Below are 19,934 nucleotides of genomic sequence, written 5' to 3'. Positions count from 1 at the left end.
GCAGGTGAGTGTTCAGGTGATGAGGGTCACTTATCAAAGCTCCCCCTGGGCACAGAAAGGGGCTGGGACATTTCTGATGTTGGCTCAGGTGGGGAAAAACCTGTCTGGTGTGAGTGATGGGACACTGCAGCTGCCAGTGTCACAGCAAAGGAGGGGAGAGAGGAGCAAAAATAGATGGGAAAAGGAGAAAGGGAAGGGAAATTCAGCGAAGTTAGGGAAGGGAAAAGAAAGAAAAGGAGAGAGAGAAAGAGAGAAAGAAGGAGAGAAAGGGAGGGAGGGAGGGAGGGAGGGAGGGAGGGAGGGAGGGAGGGAGGGAGGGAGGGAGGGAGGGAGGGAGGAAGGAAGGAAGGAAGGAAGGAAGGAAGGAAGGAAGGAAGGAAGGAAGGAAGGAAGGAAGGAAGGAAGGAAGGAAGGAAGGAAGGAAGGAAGGAAGGAAGGAAGGAAGGAAGGAAGGAAGGAAGGAAGGAAGGAAGGAAGGAAGGAAGGAAGGAAGGAAGGAAGGAAGGAAGGAAGATAATGTTAAGCATGTATGAATCACAAAGATGTCTTATCTCAGTATTTAAATTTTTTTGGTGTAATACATTAAAGGCTCATACAACCCAACCATCAACTTCTAAGAGATTTCTTAACTTGTTTACATTTTAGCCTGAACGAGTAATCATCAAAAACTTTCCAAACATTGCTTTCCATAAATTTATGATGGCAGGAATGAGCTTCTCACTGCTGTACACATTCACTGCACTGACTGACTGGAAGATCACAGTGATCACAGTGTTTGCCAGTCCAGGAAAGTTCTCTCCTATTGTATTAAATAAATGCACTTAGGAGAATACAAAAGTGACAGGTCATCCTGAGCTCTTAAGTACATCTTTCCCTAAAAAAGATAACTGTGGTGAGAACTTCATACTCCCTCTGGAAGGTTCTGGTGTCAATTTCAGCAGAAAAATGACAATTTTTGCCTGGTTGAACTTTTATGAGAAGAAACAGTTGTTGTGCGAGACAGAAAACCCAAAGTCTGGTTTGTCACCCTCTGAGAATGCCAGATTCCAGGACAGATCTGTGGTTTCTCCTACCTGAGTCACTGGTGGTGGCAGACCACACTTTAAATAAACTTTGCATTAGAGCTCCAAAAAATGTGAACCGCAAGCAATGAATTAAACAAATGCAGAGAGAGGATCCCCAGGGAGCCCTGGGCTCACCACAGGCTCCAAGAACTTTTAAGGTGGTGGAAGTTTATCAAAAGAAAAGACAAGTCCAGCTTATTACAGTGTTGGGATACAATGCTGGAGGATTTCTTTCCAAATAAATTACATATACCTGCAAAGACTCGAAAAAAAACTTTTGAAGGGAGGAGAGCATGAAGAATGGGCAAGAAAAAAATAAAAAAATCCACATTTATCATTAACAAGTAAAAGCCATGCAGCAGCTCATTCTACCCACAATTACACACATGACTAAGTTTAATCGGGCCCTGAAGCCAGGAACAAACAGGGAGTGTGAGCACCGTAACTTTAAATTGTGTTTAAAGTAAAAATTACATTCCCTGCTTGGCCTCTGGTGGGGCAAGGGATGGCAAGGCAGGTGGCACAAGCAGCTCCTGGGACCCTCAAACACACTCTCAGAAACCTGATTACATTTCTCTGGGTGTTCCTGAGAGCTCTCTGAAGAAGCAGTGTTTATGTGTCAAAAAAAAAAAAAAAAAGAAATAATTTCATTACTGGTAGCAAAGGTTCCATCAAATTGACCTGCACCTTGAAATTTCAGCAAAGTCAAACATAATGAGGTAACATATCTCTTTCCTCCAATTTAAATGTAGGCCTGATTCTGACAGTTACTCCATTCTATCACTCAAGCAGGAGGTACTAAGCCAGCAAAAGTCAAATTTCAATTGAAAAAAAAATAAATAATAAAGGCAGTAACAGTGACATCAAATGGACTGAGCTAGACTTATGAAACTGAAATTTTTGGCACACAGAACAACTAGTAAGTCAGAGTCACAATGCTAGTTGTAAACAGGGGATTCCTCTTTAAAAAAAAAATACATGTTACTTCTCAGCTGGATTAAGAGTATCTCTTAACACTTGCTTCTCAGAATTATGGAACACTTCCTTTGTAAGAACTTTTCTTGAAATTATTTTTCTGGTCTTTTTCTCAGGAGAATCCAGCGTATTTGCATCCATAAGAATGTTTTTCCTGTATTTAAGATGCCTTTCCCCAAACCACTACTGTAATTGTACATCCACTCAACAGCAGGCATGCATTAAATAGCACAGAAATTATGAATACCCTCGAGCAGCAGGAATGGATTATATTTTGAAATATACAGAATAACTTATGGATATTTTGAGCCTTATCCAGCAAAGCCTTTCTCCTAGGAAACACATGTGTGAATGAGGATCATAAAAGATCCTTTATTAGAAAAAAATGAAAGACAGAAATGAAAAGGTTTTGTTAGTCTTAACTCATTAAAAAACCACCCCCTCAATTTTGATAAATCAAAGTGGAAAGATGTAACTTGCACTAGAAATGGAAGCTTTTTCCTGATTTATTTTTATTTTAGCTATAGAGACCCCATCTCTGTTACATAGTAGTCTCTGACTGCAGGTTTTGTTCAATGACTACACTCCATTTTTAAAATTATATTTAAAAAATTGCCTTCTTCAGTAGGTACTATCTGCTCTCAAGTAGGTTCCAGCACTTTTAAACTGAAAATATTAATGAAACATCCAGTTATTTACAGGATTCAGGCTGACAGGCCATAGAGCTAAGCCTCTATATTGAATGCATATTCCACACAGCTATTAGTGACATTCATGTGCAGCCCCCAAAGAGATTTGGGTAATGCCTCAATAACCATAACTTCTAACTGTGGATTGAGAATGCTCTTATTAATTTTTTTTTTCTCCTCCAATTACGAAATGCAAATTGTGAAAAGCAGAATTTGCATCTTAACTTGACTTATATATTATCTCTGCCTTGCACCTTAGGAAATTGCCAGATATTACGTTATAGTTAAAGCTGCACCAAGACCATCACGGTGTATTGGAATCAGAATAATTTTATTTTACTTCCTGGCTCAATTCTGTTTTGAAAAGTAAGATTTACTTTTTGTCCTTACGTATTTTTAAAATGTGTAAATTAAGAGCCATAGGTCAGATGTTATTCATTGAAAGTAACATCTGTCTGCCCAAAGAAGCATTTCCTTCCACTGGATATCTCTGATTTAAGAACAACCTCCTAGAGAGCTGGATAAACCTCATTCTTGGCAGTTGGCTAACCCACTAATTATTCTAAATTTCTACTTTATCCTAAAGTACATCTTTATTTCAGCAAATAATTAAACAGATCATTTAGAGACCTTGTTCCACAAATCCTAGTTCAGTTCCTTGCTGCTCTCATGGCTACTAAGCTTAATATTATCCAAAGCACATTGCCAAGTTTCATTAAAAATGTTGATTTAGCCCTTGAATAAATTGCCACAGTAATACTAGATGTCTATATGGATAAATACAATTCAACTCCTTTTCCTGCCACTGCACCCACACACAAAGCATGAGAAAGGCAGCACTCCTTCTGCTCTAATTTCTGTGTCAAACAGATTTTTATTTGCATTCTTCTGAGTATTTTTGGTCATATCCAAGAATATATTTTCATTACAAGGAGCAGAGAATTGCCACACAACTAGCCCCGACATCCATAAATCTGAAATATTTGCAGAAATAGAATCCTTTAGGTTTTGATGACTTTATGTTCTTGAGTTTAGGATAAATGCTACTTTCTTAGCACACTGTAAAGTTTTATGAAAAATAGATGGAAGTTAAGACACAACTTTTCTTACGCGAAAACACTGAAAAACACTTTATTATCAAAAAACAATCTGAAAGACAAAGGGAGAATAAAACCTTGGGTGATTTCCTTTGCTGCAGAGACATTTTTAAGTCTTTTGTTTTAAGATCTTGCACCGAGGAACTCAGGATGCAGCAGCTTTAGGGCAGCATCAGGCTGGAGGTGTTGGGTTTGTGGCGGCCCTTCCCTGGCCCGGAGAGCGCTGCTGATGTCACCAGAAATTCCACATGGGAAACAACCCTAAACAAGCTCTGTTTGATACAGCAAGAACTGAGGGAGAAGGGTTTTGTGCGACTTGGCCTCGAAGCACTTACATTTTTATTTGCATTAAGGAGCCAGCCCTGGCTGCAGGTCTGAGCAGGAGCGCCCAGGAAGGAGGGAGGACTCATTGGTGCATTTGCAGACGTGATCCCAGAACATGCTCCCCATCTCCTGTTTGTGATGGAGCACTTCCAGAGCTGAAGGAATTTCCAAGTTAACTTCCCCCACTGACACCCCTTCTTCTTGGATAAATAAGTTTCAATTTTTTGTTTTGTTTTGTTTTTGCTCAGTGACACAGTACTGGAAAACATTTTGGGCAGGACCCCAATGTGCTGTCAACTTAAGATAAAGCCCTTTGCAGCACCAAGGATTTGGCATTCCATCAGCACAAATTACTGGAGTAATTACAAATTACTCCACAAAAAGAACACCTATATTTGTGAACTGGATGGCCGTGCTAATTCTCCACCTCCCCACTTTTGACAGGCTGAAGACAACTGAAAATTATTAGCCAAGCAAATTGACTGAAAACTTGATTAGCAGCTGGCAAAAGACTTCAGGTGAAGCTCAAAAACTTCAGTGACGTTGAGAAAAATACCCAGCAAAGTGGAAATTATTTCAGCTCAGATTTTGTAAGGTTGCAGGTAAACAGGAATATTTCCTATCCTCCTATCTAATCCAAGAATTGCCACCGCCACACGAAGTGCAGGAAAGAAAAACGGAGATAGAGACTGATAGAATGGATGCTCCATATGCCCAGTATCAAAATATAACTAATTATGTTGTTGCCAATAAGAAGAGCCACTCTTTAGATTCAACCTTGACTCAAACTGTAAGCAGAGTAGAAATTCTTCGCACATATGAAAATCATAATGCTGCTCTGTTTCTACTACAATTTGCCCTTATTTCAAAGAATTAAAACAAAAATATCACTATATTCTTAGTCCTCCTACACACAGGACTCAGATATCATAAAAAGATAATTACTCAGTCCAAGGCCTCTGTATATTTGCAATACTTTGCCTCCATAGGTTTTCCTTCAATATGAAATAAAATGAACCTGAATTTCAGGCAAGCACAGGCAGGCTGTCAAAATCAAACTGACCAAATACAATGGGGAAAGGGGATTTTCCATTGCAATGGACTGGGATGTAAAAGAACAAAAAAAGCAAGGCCTGACATATTTCTAAACCATCCTAAAAAAAATGCAATTTTTAACCTAATAAAACAGGATTGTAAATTCAAACATTCCTAGCTGGTGTCAAACCACAACTTTTACGTCAAAATAAGATAATTTTCCTGCTGATTTAAACAGAAATCTTTGCTAATCATGAGAAACGTCTTTGTAATCTACTTCTGTCCATGGCTGTTCAAGGAGTTTACAATCCATGGAATATTACAGATAAAAATGGAAAATATGTATTTTCAAATGTAATTTACCATGTATTTAGGAAAAATAACCAGGTTTTTGAAGAAAATGCTATCAATCCCATCAGAGCTCTGAGGCGACTCTATGCATAGCTATAAGCACCTCCCAGAACACCTGGAAAGATTTCCAGAAGTTGAAATGGACATAAGAAAAATACTTTTAAGTGTTACAAATCCTGACCCACTTTGTGTTGTAAGAGCAAACTTTTTGCTGCCTGGAGACTCCACGTCCTGAAAAAAAAAAATCTATTAAAGATGGAATTGAGAGGTAATTTCTTTGCACTGGAATCCCAAAGGCAGAATCTCAGGGTGGTGAGCTTGGAACCTCCTCAACCAGAGGCTGTCCATGCCAAAATGGGTTTGGAGTCCCATGACCCCGATGAGGTGTGTGAGCATAAAAACATTCCAATACATTTAAAACCCACTTACTTTTCCTGGGCTGGCTGCTCTGCCTTGCAAGCAGCCACCTTAGCTCCTGTCCCTGCAGGTTTTGTCATCCTTTGCCTTCGTTTTCTCCTGGGAGCTAGGCACACAATGTCTGGGATGCCCAGCAGGGAGGAATCACTTCGTTCCGGAGCTGCCAAGAGGAAAAACAGCCAAGGTCAAAGGGAATCTGACATTTGAAGTGTTTCAAGACAAGCCTCAAAATATTTATTTTCTGTGCCTTTCTTATGAAAATGTCTGTAGTCACAAAATGGCCTCAGAATTGGGTGAAGTTTGTGACATAAAGGCATGTTCAAAACGACTTAATTTAGACTAGAAAGATAATCTTCCCTCTGCATCCCTTTGTAACCAGTGGAGAGAAACACCATCAACCTTAAACTGGACAATCTGTCTGGAATTTCACTGCCTCTTTTGCGGAAGTTGAGTGAAGCAGGCTCTGTCCAGGTTCATCTACTATTTAAATTGCCATGTAAATTCATAAAATATGCTTTAGCTACCCTTAAACAACAAACCTCTCTCCACTTTGACAACTACATACTCAAAACTCAAATGTCAAGACAAGCAGATCCTTCCTTAAGCTAAAGGAAGGATAAAACAGAAAAAAAAAGTCCCCTATTAATGCATTCAGAAGTTATGCAGACATTTTAATTCCAGCTATCAACATCCTGCAGTGTATTTTCACTTGGTATGCCTGCTTTCAAAATGAAATCATAAATTACCTATAATTTTCAAGACAAGGATATCCAGAACAGCACAAATAGCTGGAATATATTCAATAACAATGTGGTAACTGAAGCTGAAGCTGTTAGGGTAACTTTCCTGTTTATTACATTTCTGTGCATTTTAGGGTGGTTTAATCCTCACGTAGATGAAAGATGCCATAATTTGAGATTCAAGACAAACATTTTTCACAGAAAGTAAATAACGAATCCTTTTTCCCCATTCCTTTCAGAATTCTTACCCACGCGTACTGAAAATGAAGCGGGGAGGTAACACACAGCCCACAAGTGGCATTTTCACCATTTCTCAAAGAAATATGTGTTTCTGGCCAAGAACACTGATAAATTAATCAGAGGCTCCCTAGAGCCTCTGCCCTCTGTGAAGCACAAACCTAACATTTATTAATATTAAATATTCACCAGAATGCACTACACCACATCACAGACTTGCAGATACTTGCAGGGTGACAACAGGTATTAGCTGACATATTTCCAAGCCACAAGGTAATTAACAAGTTCCAAAGTCCAGCACAAACAGGATACATTCCTACAATAAATGCTGAGAAGGGTGAAATGACATTCTAAAGCTCCACACTAAACTTTAACCAGATATGCATGCTTTTCCAGTGCTAAATGCTGAAAATATATTTATGATAGTTACTCTTTACCTGTCTAGGGCAGTGTGTCCAACATTTCCATAAACATTATTTTATATATTTCAACATCACTATTCAAAGTTGGCCTCTTCATCATGAATACACACAGAACAGTTTTCTGTCAAGAACCCAACAAATTGGAATAAATTTACTATCATAACTCCTGTCCTTCCTTTCTGCTGTTTTCCTCCCATACCCTCTATTTTGGCCAAAAAGTAGACCCAGAGGTGAGCCTCATATACAAAACCTAAATTTTCCTAGCGTAGTAAAGAAATGTCTCTGGGTTTTCACCTGCACAATGTGCACTGGTGAGCACAGCCCTCGTGCTCAGCAGTTTTTTTGCTATTGAGACACAGAACTCTTCTGGGTCTAAAATTAATTTAAAAAGTACTTAATTTCTTTCTGTTTCTAAATAAACAATTTATTTTAATTATACCAAAAGAAAGGCTTAAAGACTGAATTCAAGTAGGCCAGAATTCAATCTCACAAAGAGCAGCAGATTGGCTCATGGGTGAGGGTTGACCATCACATTTTTGTTGTGTTTGTTTCTTTCCTCCAAGCTAAAACTCTCAGAATTGCTGGAGAAAAGATGGAATGCACTTGACTCTCACAGTACCACGCATCACCACTGGACTTTAAACACACACCCACTACTGCTACCCAAAAATAATTCCCATTAATGAATTCATTTATAGCACTTGACTAAAAGCCAAAGAAAGCTTCAGCAAAATGTTATTCATTGCTCAGTGTAAAAATCTTTTGGAAAAATGAGAGACAGTCTTAGGCACAAGCCTTGCTTTTCATCCTGAAAATATTTTCTGTCCAAATTTAAGCAATGTTTTAAGGAAGGAAAGTTCCTTGACTCCTTGTGAAATTAAATTTCTTACTTTTATATTATGTAATTCAATATGAATGATTATACCTTTGAGAGGAATGGTAGCAATTTAGACACAGACTAGAGTACTGCTAGATGAAAAATAGTAATAAAACCTCCTACACCAAACATTGATTAAGAAAAGAAAATATTCCCAATAGATAACACATTTCCTGCAGGTGAGTAACTGCAAGAAATGAGATTGATAAAGAGAGCAAGAAGGGAACGATTGTTCAAGTACTAGAAGAATATTTGTGCCCAGAAGATAAAAGGCTTTAAATAAAAACTCCTGCTGGTTGGAGGGTTCTATGTTGTTTTGGGGGTTCTTTTTTTGTAATTTTGAAAAGTGATATTATTTGGTGGGTTGAAGGAGTTTTTCAATAGGGCATTCTAGAGAATAACTGAAAAGTAAAAATAGCTGTCATTGGTTTGGAAGAGCCAGGATGAAATTAAATCAATACAGCCCCACAATGCTGGGGACCAGGAAACATAAAATACCTTTAATAGAGAAAAATGTCAGGACTCATAAGACATTTGGAAATACAGCATAAGGATCTCTGAAAGTACAGAAATTAACTTCTGCAGCCTAGTTATAGGCAGGCAGTCCTGTTAGATTCTACAATACACTTATGCATTACTTCATTTTTATATACAGAAAAGTCAATTGTTTAAAAAAAACCTTCCAATCTGCCATATCCACCTTTCAGTGTGAGAAAAGCAATAACTCTGTGAATCTTCATTTGAGTACACCATCACCTCTAATGCAAAATCCTACAGCTTTGCCTTGCCTAATTATTCATGAGAGTGTCACTGAGAAAACAGGATCCAGATCCTCTCAGTACAGCAATAAAGGGCTAGAATCAGCACCAAAAGCTTTGTTTTGCCATAAAAAATATAAACAGGGACCAAAGCAAGCAAAAAGCACGCAGAAGTTTTTCAAAATTGAGGAATTTGTTTGCCTACAATGACCTAACTTCACACAGACAGAATACACAGCCCTGATGTTCAAATTATGAGTGATGGACCACAAGCAAGAAAAAAAAGCTGCAATTAATCTGATTTTACCTACAGGAAACTCAATCACAGGCATTACTTCTCCTCACTTTGCTGTTATATAGTCAAGATATAACAAATGATTAAATGGATTCAAAGGACATTCACATTTTCAGCCTGCATCACTAAGTGAAATTACTTAGTTTGATCACAATAAAGAACTTGCAGTTATTAAATAAAAAAAAAAAAAAAAGAAAAGAAAAAGGGCTTCTACAGATTGGTACAGAACAGGAAATATTTTTAAAGGACGGGCATTTATCCTGAAGAAAAACCTTCATTTAAAATTATCTCCTATCCTGGAGATTTCATCAACAGCAGCACAGAATTCTGACAATTTTTTAAATCTTCTGAATGAAAATTCAGCTTTTTCATCAGACTTAGGAGAATTTGCTCAGATTTTCAGACATTAACACTATTGTAACTCCCCTAAATTCCTCCTAGAGCCCTCCTGTTAGCAGAGCAGAACTCCCTGGCTGAATTCTACCTTACTCCAGGCAGCATGTGTTGCTCCATGGAATTAATCAACTGGACTCCCACGTTCTGCTCCTTAATAAAGCTGCAGATTTAACCTAAAATCAGCACCAATATTAGACAAAATGGGCTGAGAGTCACCTGGAGAGCTGTCCCCCCAAGCCACCAGAGAAAAGCAAAAGCAGAGAGGAAGCAAAACTCATCACTTTAATCCCTGACTGTAACTCCAGCCGTTCCCTGCTTCCTCAATCCCAGCATAATTCCCCAGGGATCACCGTGGCTGACGATAATTAGCATCTCTCTGACAGTCTCAGCAGAGCCTTCTAAATGAACGGGTATGGAAATTAACACATCCCAGGGATGCAGAGGCAATATCTGCAGAGCAGGATGAAGTAGTTCCTGACAGGCAGCTGAGGAAACACCATTCCTACCTACTCTGAAGTTACCCCGTGTGCACAGATCCTGGCATTTCTCATGGGAAATTGACTTGTTTAGATCACTCAGAGATATTAAACACTGCTATTTACAGTCCATGCATCTGCTGCCGTGAAAGCAACAGGAATATGTCACTATATTAATTTTAGGAAAATAGTGAAAGGCATTCCTTGTTCCTTTTGTCCTGCCCTACTGTATATTTAATTCTTTGTATAAATTTGGGTTTACTGTACCATAATCCCCTGGGGCCAAGAGGCAGCTGAGACCAAGGTTCCATAAATTCTCTGTCAGCTGGTTATTAACATTTATTTTTACAAAGAATACCTCCATGGGAAGTGTTTATGAAGACACATTTTAAAACAACTCCAGCAAGAAGTTTAGCTCCAGCTATACAAAATTTATAAATTGTATTCAGCTGAGTAAGGAAGTTTACATTTCACCATTCTAGGCTGTATTACCACTGAGTTTTCGATTTGCAAAGTCTATTCTTTTCCTGACATCACCCTTTTCTAAAATATTTTTAAATACGACTGTTTTATTAAAAAAAAAATAAATAAAACCAAATAAACAACAAACCAAACAAAAATCCCCCACAAAACACCCTCATTTCACACCTGCAGGGAAACCAATCAAGTTATGGTAAAATCTGTTTGCCATAATGTTTCCTTCTCATTGCTTATTTATTTGGGATAACTCAGGCGCTCATCTGTTGCCATCTCAGATTGTCTTGAAGCTACATTGGGAAAAAAAATTTGGGTAAATTTGACACACAAATAATAGGTTTGGTCATGAAGCATGAAAAAGTCTCTTTCCATCTATCAAAACACATGAGGATAAAAACATAATGCATTTTACACATATCCAAGAGACTCTGAGGGAGCTCATTAATTTTAATCATCAAAACTATGATCTGTCATAGAAATTCCTCTTTTACAAAATACCTTAAGAAGGGAAATTTCAATGAACCACATTGAGGAGGAGAGATACTAATTTTCAATAATCCATATCAATGTGTTTTGCCAAAAAGTAATGCAGCACTACTATAATTCTAAAAAAAATTCCCTGCTGACAAGCATTGCTAAAGGTTATGATTTTGTTTGAAAATACTACAAATTTATAGTGCCTGTAGCTCCTGGAAGTTAGCACCTCACTCAGAGCACAAAGAGAAAGCTTTGGGATATGCTCAGATCATTCCTTGTGTGTATCAGGCAGGCAACATTTTGCAGTTTCAATTTTGACACCTAAAAATCTCCTTACCAGTCTAAATCCCCTAATAAAAATCTAGCAATTTCTTCCCTGCTTTATTTTCCATGGGTGCTTGACAGAGGCAGCACCAAAGCTGGTGGCTCAGATGCTGTGGTGCTTTTAGGCTTGGCCAGGGGCTGTTTGGGGACAAAGCTTTGGGCCGCTCAGCAACAGCTTTTCAACAATCCACTGCAATTCCCGATTTACTGCACGGACCTTTCCTCCCTCTCTGGCCCTCGAATCTCCTCAAACCTCTGAATTAAGGCTAATTTTCTGTGCACCATGGCTGGATGCAGTCATCCAGCACACAAGCACATCCAAGCTCAGGCATCAGCACCAGAAAGGTCGTGGTTTGAAGAGGTTTGGATGAGCTCAGTGTCCCGGGTGTGCCTGTTTGCTGGAGTCATCCTCTGGGCTCCCGGGATGTCCCGTTTGGATCATCTGTACCACCCAGGGTGGAGGTAGGAGGCTTCTGGACATAATTCCCAGGAGGCATGAAGCACCACGCAGGTCGAGTAAGCAAAACAACAAAGCAGGCAGACACAAGGGCTGAAATCATGAGGCCGCTTTGGGAAAGATTTCTGGGCTGTGATGTCTCAATTCAACGTGAGGTAGTGGAGCCCAGAGTAATTCCTCACCAGGCTCGTAAAGCATAAACCTCGTGCCTGGAATTCCATCATTTTTTGCTCGACTTGGATTTTCTGGTGTCTGAGCTGATGTGGCTCTGGCCCACCCAGCTGATCCAGGCCCTGGCACCAGCAATTGTAGGGCTTCCAATGATCACCTGTAAAGATTTCTGACCCACATGTCAGAAATCGGTATTATCCCTAACCTCAGGCTGTGTGGATGTGGAGTCCAAGGTCTGAAAGTCAGTCCTAAAGAAGAACGTGAATAATCATCATTATTTACTGATTTCAAGCCAGTAAGTGATTATTTTGTTAACCTTTATGTAGTCATGAAACCACAGAATTGTGGAATGGTTTGGGTTGGAATGGATCTTAAAGCTCATCCAGTGCCACCCCTGCCATGGACAGGGACACCTTCCACTGTCCCAGGGTGCTCCAAGCCCTGTCCAGCCTGGCCTGGGACCCTTTTGGGGATTCCACAACCTCTGCAGGTAACAGTCACCTGTGCGGCTATAAGGAATGTGAAAGTAAGTAACATATTTGTTCATGACCACTATTTAAAAAATAAACAGTGTAACACTTCTGAATTAAGCCTCAAACCCCTCATGCATGTAGTGAGAGCTGCTGTGATTCTCCTGAATAGAGAATCACACAACAGCCGCTGCAAGATCTGTAGGCAAGAAAGCCTATTGACTTTATTTATTTTGACTTTCTGAGCCCACAGAGTGCCCAGAGGCCGATGGCCCCGGGGCTGTGCCGGCCTGGGGCGGCAGCGGGAGCGGGGCAGGGCCCGTCCCTGGGGGCTGCGGCACCTCCGGGCCCTCACACGGGCAATGGAGGGGCTGCGGCGTGGCCGGGGCGGGGAACGGAGCTGGGAAGGGAATGGAGCCCCAGGAGGGGCTGAGGGAGCCGGGAAGGGGCTCAGCCTGGAGCAAAGGAGGCTCAGGGGGCCCTCGTGGCTCTGCACAGCTCCTGCCAGGAGGGCACAGCCGGGGGGAGCGGGGACAGGAGCAGAGGGAACGGCCTCAGGCTGGGCCAGGGCGGCTCAGGGTGGGCACAGCAGGAATTTCCCCATGGAAAGGGGGCTCGGGAGCTGCCTTGGCACTGCCCGGGGGGCTTGGAGTGCCCAGCCCTGCAGGTGGCACCTGGAGGTGGCACTCGGAGCTCTGGGCTGGGGACAAGGTGGGGACTGGGCGCAGCTGGGACTCCAGGGGCTTGCAGGGATTTTCCAACCTGAATAAATGATTCTGTGATTCCACCACTTGTTAAATTTATTTTCTTATTCCTTTGGATAAGGCACTGGGTCGCCCTGGTGCTTCAGCAGGCTTTGCACTACCTGGTCTCCCTGATTAGAGCTTGTTTGGAGAATCACTATCCAGACAGACAGTAAATTCCCTGGGAACCCCAGGGGATTCCTAGAGAATGGACTGGGAGATTTCCCCCTGTGTACCAAAGGCAGCCTTAAAACCCAAGTGTGAGCTGCACTCGGGACATCCCCACCAGGGCCTTGGAGGTCAGACTCCTCTGCCACAAGAATGATTTCTTTCCCCATTAAACAACCATTGAGGAAATCAATACAACTCAAGGGAGGCCACAACTCTGGAAAATTTATGTTTTCATAATGTGGCATTTTTTGGCAGATAAATTTGTAACCTTTACCAATAATTTGATCATGTTGTACTTATAAGCCTAAGATTTTTTTTCACTTGTATTACACATTACAGTTTTTTGCATTATAGGTATTTCTTTAGGTAGAGAAAACATTTCAGGTGGAAAAATCTAAAATAATGAAAGAAATCTAAAGTAGAAACCTATTTAAACAGGAACTTTGGTTGCCTGTATTTCACTCTGTATTTGTAAGGAAGCACAAAAATATTTAAACAAATACTACATTCAGAACAGAAGGGATTTTGCTACTTATTTATACAGCAACATAAATACGTGGTGCTATTTTAGAGATAAAATAGCAACATAAATATGTGGCACTACATCTTTTAGAGAAAAAGACAGATTTAAAGCTTTAAAGTAACCCACTGTAAAATAAGTCGGTGACACAAGACCTGTGCCCCCTGCAAAACAACACACAGCTTTAACCTTGGAACACAAACCAGCGACTTTAAAACTGTCCTTACATGTGAACACACAGAATTAATGACAGCACAGAGCCCAACCACTCAAAATGTCATTGTCAGAGGACACAAATTGGGATGAGTAAAAGGGAAGTGGTGATTCCTGGGGTGGGTAGGCACGAGGAGAAGGCCAGTGCTGTTGAGCAAGGCTCAGACACAAGAAAATCTGGGATCTAATGGCCCACGAGCCACTCTGATGGCCAACGTGATTCTTCAGCATGCAAAAGATTATAAAGTGTGCCTGCCCATCACCCTTCAGCCAATGCTGAAAGTGAAAACCCCAGTTCATGCCCCAAACAGAGCTTCTGACAGGACCAAAGGTGACGTCGACATTGTGACCTAATTAAGGAAGCAAATTTAGACATAAATGTGATCTGGCCTTTTCAAAATTTTTAAGTATTTTAAAGATTAAACCACTGCCCGAAGTATTCAATGTCTTGAAAAATGAAGTGAAAAATCGGGAAGTTCAACATGACAGCCTCAGGGAGGCCAAACTTTGCCCCAGCATCCTCCACTCTTCAGTGACGAACATCAAAAAATTGGTGTGAAGCCTGTGAGATTTTGTACTGCCTTCTTTTATATCCATTCTCCTTTTCTTTCCCTGCCTTTAGCAAACTTTGAGACAAACTGAGGAGACTGTGGTGACTGGCAAAAGCAGATCATTGCCCAGAAAGTGACAGAATTATTTCAAACCCCTTCCTTCTCAAAGACTGTTCCATGAGAAGCTCATGCCCTTTCGAAATAACCTTTGCTGTAGAAGTGATTTTTGGTATATTTATATTGTGCTTTTTGTACGTATAGACATTTTTTTCCCCTGAATGTAACAAGCTCTAGATCTTTTACTTCTACTGTGTATTTTTTAATTTTGTATAACCAGCTGATACAGTTCCATACTCTGCCATGCATTTTCGTGTGTTTCCTGTGAAATGTGGAAGCTGAACTGAAGTCTCACATGTCATTCACTAGGAACAAAGTTCTATTTACACTATTACCTTTCTGGACCCATTTATTTCTCTTGAAATCAATATAAAACCTCCACTAAATAAAAGACATACCATGAGTATTATCTACAAATTGCTGTCAGCTCTCTGCTTTTTTTTTTTTTCTTTTTTTTTTTTTTTTCTCATACCGTATTCCTAAAAGGCTTTTCATGCTGTGAATTTAAAGACAGCATTTAAGATGTCATTATGGCATGTCTTTATATACAGCTGCCACTAAGGTCTTTGTAAATGGATTCAGAAATGATGAACATGGAAGGTGCCTCAGTCAGACTTGACATTAATGTTTTTATGGCAGATGCACTGGCACAATCTCAATCAACATCAGGGGATAATTCTGCTTTGGAAAATGCTACAGGTAATTCTGGTTGCCCTAAGAGGCTCTGAGGGCATATTTAAAGAATTTTAAAGATCTCAGTAAGTACTTTGAGAGCAGCAACACATTAATATTCATTACAACACTTACTGAACAATGAACGTGAAGCCCGGGCGTTGATACACGACGAACAGAAAATTATCAATCACCAGGTCTCAATCAGAATGGAGAAGCTGGTTTAAACTGTAACAACCTCTGTTTAGATGCTCTTAAACACTCACACAGCCACCGTTAATTATTGATTGTGAATGGACTGTGGCAGGAGCCCAGAGCTGTGTTTGTACCCTGACCTGGGCTGTTTTTCTTCCCTTGGACATCTGCAGGGCTCTCCTGGTTGGGCTGGGCTGTGACCATGAGCAAAGCCCAGCATTAACAGGGCACAGTCAGGAAGGAGCTCAGCTTCAGGACCTCAAAAACACCTGTGGTGCACAGGGAATGGACAAGCTGGGACATCCTCAGGGATTTTTTGGAGGGCTGTGGCGGAGATGGACGGCAGAAAACCATGGCAAACAAGTCAGCCAGACAGCAGGGCTGCAGAGCCAGGATGCAGGGTGAGGTCAGCGTGTGTGATGGCCAGACTCCTCACAGGACTGGCCCTGCTCCCCTGGGAACCACTAACTCTGGGATAGTCTTTCCATATGGCAAAAGCTGCAGGAGAAAAAACAGGATCACGCCCTGGGCTGTGCTCATGTTGCACAGATCCTCCCCCAGCCAACGTCCCTGCGAGCCTCCAGGGCCAGGAGGCACCGGGAGAATTGTTTATTGACATGGGAATGACAGGGGCTTGATCACCCAAACCCCCAAACCCACTTGGAAACACAAGCCCCAAACACCCAAGCTCAGGAAACATGGTATTTTCTTCTGATAAAGAGTCTCCCCAATAGGTTTTGCTGAAATTTGCAGAGTATCAGCTGCTTGAGGGATTACTGAAGGGTGAAACACAGCCTGGACTGGCAAAGCTTGATGCAATTCCTCTACCCCTCCATCAAAGTGCTGTAATTCTAAAAAAAAATATATCTATATATAGGGATAATTTATGGTTGCTTAATATTTCATGCGAGCTCAAAATATCTATACGCAAGAAGAAAATGCTTTTCTATATTTAATGTACTTTTGTAACTTCATTACACTGGGCAATTCTCATGCCCCTTTACCATCAAAAATTCATTTAAATTATTAAGGCCCTGTGGAAATTTTAAACACTTCCTGACATTTCTCCAAAACAACAGTTACTGTAATGGTAAGGTTTGATTACAAAAAGTAATACAGTCTCCCTCTAACTAAATAAATCTTAGAGAAAATGGGATTTAAATACAAAGGGTGTGTAAACACACACTCCTTTTCCCACCACAACAAAACAGACTGGTTTAGACTGAAAAGAGTTTTTCCTCTGGCACCTTGCTTCAGAAAAAATATCAAGGGATGATCACTGTGATATAAACCACATGCTAAACCCTAGTGATGAAATACTGTAAAAACACAATGTCGTCAAAGGAAGAATGTCAGTGGGTTATTTCCAGAGAAATTTGCTGAAGATGTTGGAAAGTATGAATTACTTTGTGAATTTTTCTAGAGAACCAAGAGGAAAAAAGATGTGGCAGGCTACAAAGACATGAAGGATTAAGCTCACTAACAGTAAAAGCAGAATAAAGTCACTAGGTTAGGCAGGTGATGTGTGGGATGATATAAAGGCATATCAAGGTTCTATAAGCAGAAAATATTACATAATTTGATTTTCTTCCACTCTTTCCAGAAAAAAAAAAGTACAACAGAGAATCTTCATATCACATTTTCCCAAATGAAAGGTTCCATCTTAGAAGTACTCCAGCTGTCCTGAGTAGTGCTGTGTTTGACAGCCTGATCCTTAGAAAAAAACAATGCAGATATTATTTAAAGCTAGAATTTTTGCCTTTAACTAACATTGTTTCTAACCATCATAATACTTGTCCAAAAAGATGTTTGAGAACCTGCGATTTTCTTTTGTCGGAATGGATTAATCATTATTATATTGGTATACCTAAAATAAAAAAAATAAATTAAAAAAAAGGAGGAGGGAGGGAAAAAAAAAAAAAAAAAAAAAAAAAAGAAATCACACAGAGTTCCAAATCAGACTTTTAAAAAAATATTTTCCTAGTGTGCTCCAGTTGGAGTCCCACAGTGCTGCCCTCAGTCCCACGGTTGCTGGCACTGGGTGTTATTTTGGCAGCCTGCCTCCCAGGAAGGCCAGTCTGGTCTGACTCCTCGTGGAGGAGAGCACTGTGCAGAAGAGTGAAAAGCGTCAGAGCAGAGCTCAAAAGCAGAGAAAGATACATCTCATCTTTGCCTGTGCACACAACACCCTCTTTGTTGACCAACAAAAAACACATTAAAACCTCCAGGACTGGGCACAGAGTGCTGGTGTGAATAGCGGCTGCTCAGATGAGTAACACTTTTATTGCACGTTCAGAACTGAACACTTTGGGCCAGAATAAGCCAGAGCAGCCTCTCTGGAAGTTAATGGAACCATCATGAATTACACCAATTGAGAATTCAGGGTATTATTCTGGGATGGAGCTTGCTGGTGAAATGCACAAAACAAAGAAAAAGGCTAATTGCATGCTGGGCATGAACGCAGTCACTTCAAATTGTATTTCCTGAAAAGGCAGCTGAGTAATACCATTACCTGAGAAACACCTAGAATCCTTCTTGACCATTCCCTCTCCCACAAAACCTGCACACAGCAGCTTTGTTCTTTTTTGTTAAATTATATGAAAGAGCTTAAGGTCCATTGCTGCTTTCTTTCCCCTGAAGTAGCAGGAAAAAAGCACTACCATGACTAAAACATCCATTTTTAAACTGCTGACACACTAATGCTAGCCTGCATGCTCACACATCAGAGCCTCTTGTTTTGGTGGTTTAAAAAAGGAAAATGTTCTGTGCCTTCACTATTTACCCTCAGAAACCCTCGCTACAAAAATACCTGTTATTTCCTCTAACACTGTTTTCACTAATAACAACTATTCCAGCTGATAACAAGAACTGTGTTGATCTAGTTATCCAAGGATATCTAAGGAAAATAAAGCCACCTCCTGTCTGCCAGACAGGGATTTTAAAGTTCCTCAGGCCCATAAGCAACAAAGGGATGATTTGTTCTGAGAAGCAGACGTGAATTAAAAATGTCAGTGTTGTCCTGAATGGGAACAGCAGCCTGGGCCACTGGGGGAAGCTCAGCTCTGAAACACCAGGCTGATGCAAGGAAGGATTTGGGGGCTGCTTTCCTTTCCAGTTTCCCACCCCAGACTAAGGACATGGATGCACAGCACGGTTAATTCACTGCAATATGGATAAGGGTCACCAACTGACTGAGCCACTGGCTGCCATTAATAAATGTCACATCTCTCCTGCAGTAATTCCAGCAAGCCACAGCGAGGAGAATGAAGTGAGGGAAATACCTTAATCTCACCAAAATGCAGTGCCACTTCTTCCTGTCTGATGTCCCATTTTTCAAAAAGTAAAGAAAAAAACATTAAAAGAAAATGCATCTTGTTATGTCCTTTACTGCTACTACTCATTGCTGCAGAAGGATGGAGCGGCACAGAGTGAAACAGACATTGTTCCCACGTTAGAGCTGCAAAATCCCTAATCTGTACCATGAATTTAACAGCTTTTCTCCCATCAGAAGACAGGAACTGTGATTATATCCCCTTACCCCACCAAGGCTCATCTCCTGTGCCTATTCCTTTCCCTCAAGCTCAACAGGGGGAACTCACCAGTGATTTATTTTAAGGCAATTTTCCATCATTCATGCCGTAAAAATTCTCCTCAGTAGGCTACAGACACATCCTTAATAGGGCTGGGGCTTTAGGAAACTATTTAATGTCTTTTAGCCATAAAATATAAGTAAGTGAAAGTGCTGGCTTGTCTGGATGCTCTGTGCAGCCCTCCAGTGTCTGTGACACTTCAGTGGCACAGCTGGCCTCCCCCTGCATATGAAATACCTCCAGTGCACATAAAGGTGCCTACAGTGGGATGGCTGCATGTCTTCCATCCTTAGTTTATCCAAAATAAACCATCTCCTCTCCTTGGCTCTCCAAAACTCAGAGGTTGACAACATGGGGGTTGATCTCTTCTGTCCCCTGACAAGAGACAGGACAAGAGGAAATGGCCTCAGGTTGCACCAGGGGAGGATTAGTTTGGGTATTAGGAATAATTTATTCAGACAAAGAGTTTTCAAATGGTGGATGGGCTGACTGGGGTAGTGGTGGAATCATCCTTTAAAGTGTTCAGTAAATGTGAGGATGTGGTGTTTAGGGATGTGGCAGTGCTGGCTTCACCATCTGACTCCATGTTTCACCCAATCTTAGGGAATCAATGAATCTGCAATTCCATGTTTC

General features: G+C 40.7%; 1 protein-coding gene across 1 annotated transcript in view; it reads right to left on the bottom strand.

Moving 5' to 3' along the window:
- Window positions 1-19,934, bottom strand: part of XRCC4 (X-ray repair cross complementing 4) — a 134,098-nt gene that overhangs the window by 48,642 nt on the left and 65,522 nt on the right. Inside the window, exon 8 of the mRNA XM_059492362.1 lies at window positions 5,965-6,112. Within this exon, the coding sequence (XP_059348345.1) occupies window positions 5,965-6,112 (148 nt within the window). The remainder of the gene's footprint in view (window positions 1-5,964; window positions 6,113-19,934) is intronic.

This window comes from Ammospiza nelsoni, chromosome Z (genome assembly GCF_027579445.1).
Source record: "Ammospiza nelsoni isolate bAmmNel1 chromosome Z, bAmmNel1.pri, whole genome shotgun sequence".
NCBI lineage: Eukaryota > Metazoa > Chordata > Aves > Passeriformes > Passerellidae > Ammospiza > Ammospiza nelsoni.
Note: the sequence above shows the minus strand (reverse complement) of the source record. Positions and strands in the feature narration are given on the sequence as shown.